General features: G+C 45.2%; 1 protein-coding gene across 1 annotated transcript; it reads left to right on the forward strand.

The window, feature by feature from the left end:
• The first annotated feature begins 880 nt into the window (after nt 1-880).
• LOC147891237 (uncharacterized) lies at nt 881-3,619 on the forward strand. The gene is made up of 2 exons (XM_087389802.1): nt 881-1,216; nt 1,325-3,619. The coding sequence occupies exons 1-2, from the start codon at nt 1,189-1,191 to the stop codon at nt 3,199-3,201; spliced, it is 1,905 nt and encodes a 634-aa protein (XP_087245928.1). The 5' UTR covers nt 881-1,188; the 3' UTR covers nt 3,202-3,619.
• The last annotated feature ends 2,500 nt before the right edge of the window (nt 3,620-6,119 follow it).

Genomic DNA, 6,119 nt, shown 5'->3' on the forward strand with positions numbered 1-6,119 from the left:
GATTCCACATCCATTATAGCTTGTCCATGGAAGAGGTGTCAAGCCATTCTTTTCAATTTCTAACAATGCAGACTCACCTCTTTCTCTATGTCTGTCTGTTTGTCTCTCTCTCTCTCTCTCTCTCCCCCCCCTCTCCCCTCCCCCAAAACCTCAACAACTTTCAAGAAAAAATTGAAATTTAAGTGCCGCTATCATGTGGCTTCTATATGGTGTGGAGCCATTGTGGCTTCTCCATTGAAGAGGCGTTAAATCTTTGTGGCTTGTCTATTTCAATTTTCTAGCAATGTAGAGATCCCGCCCCCCCCACCTCTCTCTCTCCCTCTCTCTCAACCTTGATGCTCATTTTGAGCGAAGAGATGGTTTCCCTATAGAGGACACATGGGGGTCACGTTAAGCAATTTCGAATATCTTTGTACACAAAGGAAGAAAGAGACTCAACACCTTTCTAAAGTGTAGCTGGAGTAGGACACCCCCATCCAAATCGTGTTCTGAGGACTTGACTCCCCAAGCTCTACTACGTCAAGAGTTAATGGCTTACTGAGGTGTGAAGACTTGCCGGGGTGTGGAGTAAGTCGAAATGGTGGTTTCTCCATGGTGTGGAGCCATGTTGTGGCTTGTGGATGGAGGAGGTGTAAAGCCATGGAGGCTTGCCCATTGCAATTTCTAGGAATGGAGAGACACGTTGCTCTAGCTCGATTTCAATTGCAAACTATGGAGAGACACCTTGGGCGCTCTCTCTCTCTTCCCCCATCACCCCCCACAACCTTCATGCTCGTGTAGAGGGATTCACGCCTGCAATGCTGTGCTGGCTTTAATGTGCTGGCAACCTTAAAGAGCACGGGCTCTCTTTTTCTCTCCCTCTCTCTCTCTCTCTCTTTCTCGCTGGCTCTCCAGCTGCCCCTCTGGCTTGGCCTCCTCTCTCGCTAATTTCAGTTGTAGCCTGCCCCTCCCAACGAACTACGTATTGTCGGTCGGTTGTTTTCTCGTAGATCTTCTTGCTCTTTCCCTCTTCTTTGCCTCCCCGTGCCCTTTCACCAGCCTTTGTCAGGCACTCGTGCCCCTCACTCTTTGAAATGAGAGCAACTCTTTCGCCCGGTGACCGCTCGCTCGCAGATCTGCCCAACACGCAAGCTCTTTCAGTACAGCGTTTTGGGTTCGAAAACTCATTCCCTGCCTTCAGTTGAAGGCATGCAAGTTTCTCCTCGGCCAGCTCTTTGTAAGCAGCTCGTTTGCTCTCCTATCCAGGTTTCTTCAGCTGCTTAAGCCACCAGAGATAGCTTTAATGCACAGTTAGCAATGATGGTTTGCACTCTGGTGAAAGCAGCTATCTCTGTTGATTCCAAGGATCCGTTTACTTCCTCCTCCGGGAATCAGATCAATCGTTCCAAGACTAAGCTCGAAAGGGAGCATTCGGATGTCTCTCATGTTCCCTGTAAGCTAGGAAGCTACGATATGAGGGCTGTGATCTTCACAGAAAAATTAGCTGGCGCTGCGTTGCGACTTTCATCGAGTAAATCTCGAAGGGCGGGTAATCCAGATAGGCGTTGGGATTCTCCAATCGACACACCGTCTTGGTTCAAGCTAGGGAGGAAATTGCAGTCATGTCTATTTCTCTGCTTCTGTGTTCTCCTTTGCTCTACATTCATATTTGCTCTTTGCACCTCGGATGCACGCACGAGCGACGGAAAGCCGCGAGTCACATTCCCAATAGGTGATCATCTAGAATTTCGCAGTCCAGCCAAGTCGAGTTTAATCAACATTCCACATGTAGCTTCAGACGTCAGAGGAAAAGATGTAACAGGGGATCGATGGGCAGAAGAAGCAGCTTTCCGTGGACTTGGGATTGTGTTCAGAAAGGGCACAAGAACAATGGACGAATTAATAATCGCTAATCTTTATGAGCAGTGTAGCATGCAAGATTTTCGGCTATTTCTAAGAACTTTACATCGGAGCGGTGCCATGGCGAGGGCAGACCTAGTTCTTCTTTTCCCTGGGCATTCCATTCCAGAAGCTGCCTCTAACGTGGTACGGGAAGAAGAGCAAAGTTTTAGGCAACTCCTTACTGGGGATTTCAGCTCTTCAAAAGTCAATTCTAACATCAGTATTTTCAATGCATTGGCATTCGAGCGCGCTGCAATCAACAGTGCAAACAGGAGCCGGTCAATTTTATGGGGTGACAATACCATTCCGGAAAAGCAAGAAGGTTCGCTTGTTGATTTGGGATCTATCGTTGGTTTTGAGATAACTGAGCTGGATCCTGATAACGTCTTTTCAGAGTTCCTTAACAATCCTCCCTCGCAGTTGAGAAGATGGTTGTGCTACCAAATGTTATTAGGTGTGCTGAAGCGCAGGTTTAAGCGTGTCATGCTTGTGGAGCTTGGAGCAGCGGTGATACTTGGTGATGCATTTGCGCCTGTCAGGAAATGGGATTGCCTACATCTGATATTGGAGGATCAGAGTTGGGCTGAGGCATCCCTGGAATGCAATCATGATGAGCAGCAGAAAGCTGCTCCGAGGAAACTACATGGTGATATAAGCAAAGCCGTCGTAGCTCCGCTGGAAATCAGTCACAATAATAGGCTAGGAGGGGTGAAGGCCAGGGATCACAGATCGAGAGAGAGAAAGGCTCATCGAGCGCGTGTTGGGAGTGGGAGCAAGCAGGCTAGGCATGAGAGCATGATGCAGGCGGTGTATGGCAACGAGCTATGGGGCTCCTTAGGGGCAGTAGAAAAGGAGAACAGAGTAGTGAGCAGCGGCGTGATACTAGGATCGCTGAGGGCGGTGAGAGGGCTGGCGAATTCGATGGTAACAGAGATCGTGAGGGTGGCATTGCAAAGGGGGAGGAGCACGGACGCGTTTCCCGACAAGGCATTGCTGAGCTATTTGGTGCAAAAGAGCTCGGTGCTCGGAAGGAAGGTGACACAGAATTTGAGGGTGTTGGGGAACGGGGAATCGGTGGTGCATTGGGTGGACGGATCATCGAGAAGGCAGCCAGAGAAGGTGTTCAGATCATCCGGGGACGGGCAGAGGTATGCGGTAGTAGTGGAGGGCGATGTGAGCATGGGAGCTGATGAAGATGCAACTTCGGAAACAGGTTGCGGAAGCAGAAGCAAGGTGTTGATTGATCTCATAATGGAAGACATATGCGGTTCTCCGGGAGATGCTGCTGTGTATGGTGATTGCCGGCAGCACAATCAGTGAGCAGCCCATGAGATGAGGATATTTTAGTTCATCGGGTGCAGGAAGTCCGGCGATGATGCTTGAAGGGTGTGAATTTCGTTCAATTTCGTTCACAGAACTCCGACGATGAATTTCAAGCATCAGCGAGCCATTTCTGGAGCTGTGGTGGTGCAAAGGCTCGATCTACGTAAGTACGACCGTAGGATTGAAGCTGACAGTACGGATCAGATTATTATCAACGACGGAACGACGGATTTCTGTTTATTGATAGCGCTTTATATTTCTAATCAGATCGCAGGAATTCTGAGCAATCCTCACGATCGCGAGTCACGAGTCACGACTGTATATTAAGCATAATTTGGTAGACCGAATCCCGATCATATGTTCAGCCACCCAATTCTTTGGATGTAATTAGAACCGTTAAATGATGAAGCTTCCTTTCCTGCAATTGACAAGCAAGAATCCAAGCTACGGCGTCAGATTTGTCGTTGCTCAGTTGAATGCAGCAGCCTACGATGCAAGTAATTAAATTAACGATCCCCCACAGCTGATCCTACGTAACGATCCCCCACAATTGTTACCGACGATTCTTCGACCACTGATTTTACATCGTGGTGATTCGTGTATCGTGAAAATATTTTACGTTATCGTTGCATGGTTGAGTTGTGTTGCTTGGAATTGAAACGATGGAAACTATTAGAGTGATTTCGTCTATTGTTGTTCCATCGTCGTGTTGCATGAAATCAAACAATTATGTTGTCACGCGGCGATTAGTAATTCGTGGGTTGTTTCAATGGCTGAAGCATTTTGTGATAGTTAACTACGTCGTGTTGGAATCGCTCCGTTCTAATTAGGGTTGAAACTCCTTCCGTTCATCGTCGTTCTAACTTCTGATCCTCGTTACCGCAAGAAATTACGTCGTTTGCTCCGATTCTGCAACAACAAGACACTCAATCGTACTAACACATTACATAGTTATCAGCTTATTTGACGTGGGAATTTTAGCAAATTCTTACGCACGAATGCTTATTTGACGTGGGAAATTTTGGTAAATTCTAACGCACGTTTTTTTAAAGCTTAAATTTTAGCAAGGATTAAGATTGAACATCTACATTGGAACACTCCACGTTCGTACAATTTAAGATCGTTACATGGTGAAACGAGAGAGAGAGAGAGAGAGAGAGAGAGAGAGAGAGAGAGGGAGGGAGCTAGGGAGAGAGAGAGAGAGAGAGGATATTAGGAGGAGGGACACCATTGGTGCCAGAAAGAAAGAAAAAGAGAGAGAGAGAGAGAGAGAGAGAGAGAGAGAGAGAGAATATCAGCAAGAGGGACACCATTGGTGAGAGGAGAGAGAGAGAGAGAGAGCATATGAGCAAGAGGGACACCATTGGTGCCAAAGAAGGAGACTCGAGAAGAGAACCCATGGCAAAAGCAACCACCACCTATAAGCTCCAAACATACAAGTTTCACCAATAATTCAACCCCCCTACAACCATCCATCATGGAGCAAACTACAAATGGTAGCTTCATCAATAATTCAACCTCCTACTACCATCCATGATGGAGCAAACTACCAATGGTGAAGCAGCCTTGCCAAAGCACAAGCCCAAATGCCAACATGCACATGGCTAACCCCAATGAACCCAAATGTCTCTTAATCAATAGGAGTGTGCTAACCTATGCAAAAAATTTAATGAAGGAATGGGCTCTTCCGAGAACAGGTGGGACGTGAACCGTGTTAAGAAGCGAATCAATAAAAACACAAATTCTCGGTTCTTCCTTTATTGTTTTAGATACAAAACACTTCATGCCCCTAACTATGTATTGTGCTTGTGCTAGATCCATTATTTTAAAAGATTCACTAATTTCGAGAGTCGTACCAATTAGTAGCATGTCTCTTGTGTGCGGCATTCCCTAGCCCCCACCTACTCTCTCTCTCTCTCTCTCTCACACACACACACACACACACACATAGACACACATGCATGCATGCACGCATGCACACACACACACATTTCTTTGCTTTATCATTTGAATTTTGCTTGGATCTCGTTCACATTTCTCATAAATTCCTTGGGGAGAGGGGCTTATATATGTGCACTTAATTTTTGGGGAGATGAGGCCTATTATTGCAAAGGGCTTCTAAAAATTTGGAATGAGGAGGCCCAAAGGAGTTATTATTATAAATTCCACCTTGTGTAGTATCCAAATGGAGATGAACTCAAGGAAGCAAAACAATATGTACATGATAGGCCAAGAAAAAGTACACGACGACTAGTACATGGGCAAGATTCTCTGAATCAAATATGGAATAGGCACTTTTTTGAATATTTTTGTCCATTTACTAGTCCTTCAATGCATGTAACTTTCGAGTGGGGCATTCACTCATTGGCTCTGTTCTCTAAGGCACGACCACAAAGAAAGAAAGAAAGAATAAAAGCATTTATGAAAATGACCTACTTTTGAACACAAAATTTGTATTAAGAGCATGTTTTGATTTCTACACAATTACCAAGAATTAGTTGTTTCACTTCACACTTTGTGTAGTGTAAACAAGAGAATTTCCTTCTGCTTCTCCTCTAGCCCTTTCTGTCCCCATTCCTACAGTTAAAGAACCGCAAGGATGGCATGTTCATAGTAGAGAATTAGCATAGAGCATACTAGAGATGTTTGACCTTTCCATACCTCGCTCATTTTATATGAAATGGAAGAAAGTGAATTGCGCTTGATCTTATAAAATAAGAAGATTCATGCTTAGGTATCAAAGTGAAACCAAGCATAACCATATATTTTTTATTATAGCACTATTGTGCATGATGGAGAATCATACTTTGGAAGAAATTGGGGCATAGTTCCCAAACCATTTATTTAGTGCTAGTCTCGTGATATTAGAAGACCTTTCATACATGCACATTTAAGCATGATATTTAAATCAGCAC

The sequence above is a fragment of the Dipteris shenzhenensis genome, chromosome 18 (genome assembly GCF_047967505.1).
Source record: "Dipteris shenzhenensis isolate YYH24624 ecotype China chromosome 18, Dip_SZ_1.0, whole genome shotgun sequence".
Classification (NCBI taxonomy): domain Eukaryota; kingdom Viridiplantae; phylum Streptophyta; class Polypodiopsida; order Gleicheniales; family Dipteridaceae; genus Dipteris; species Dipteris shenzhenensis.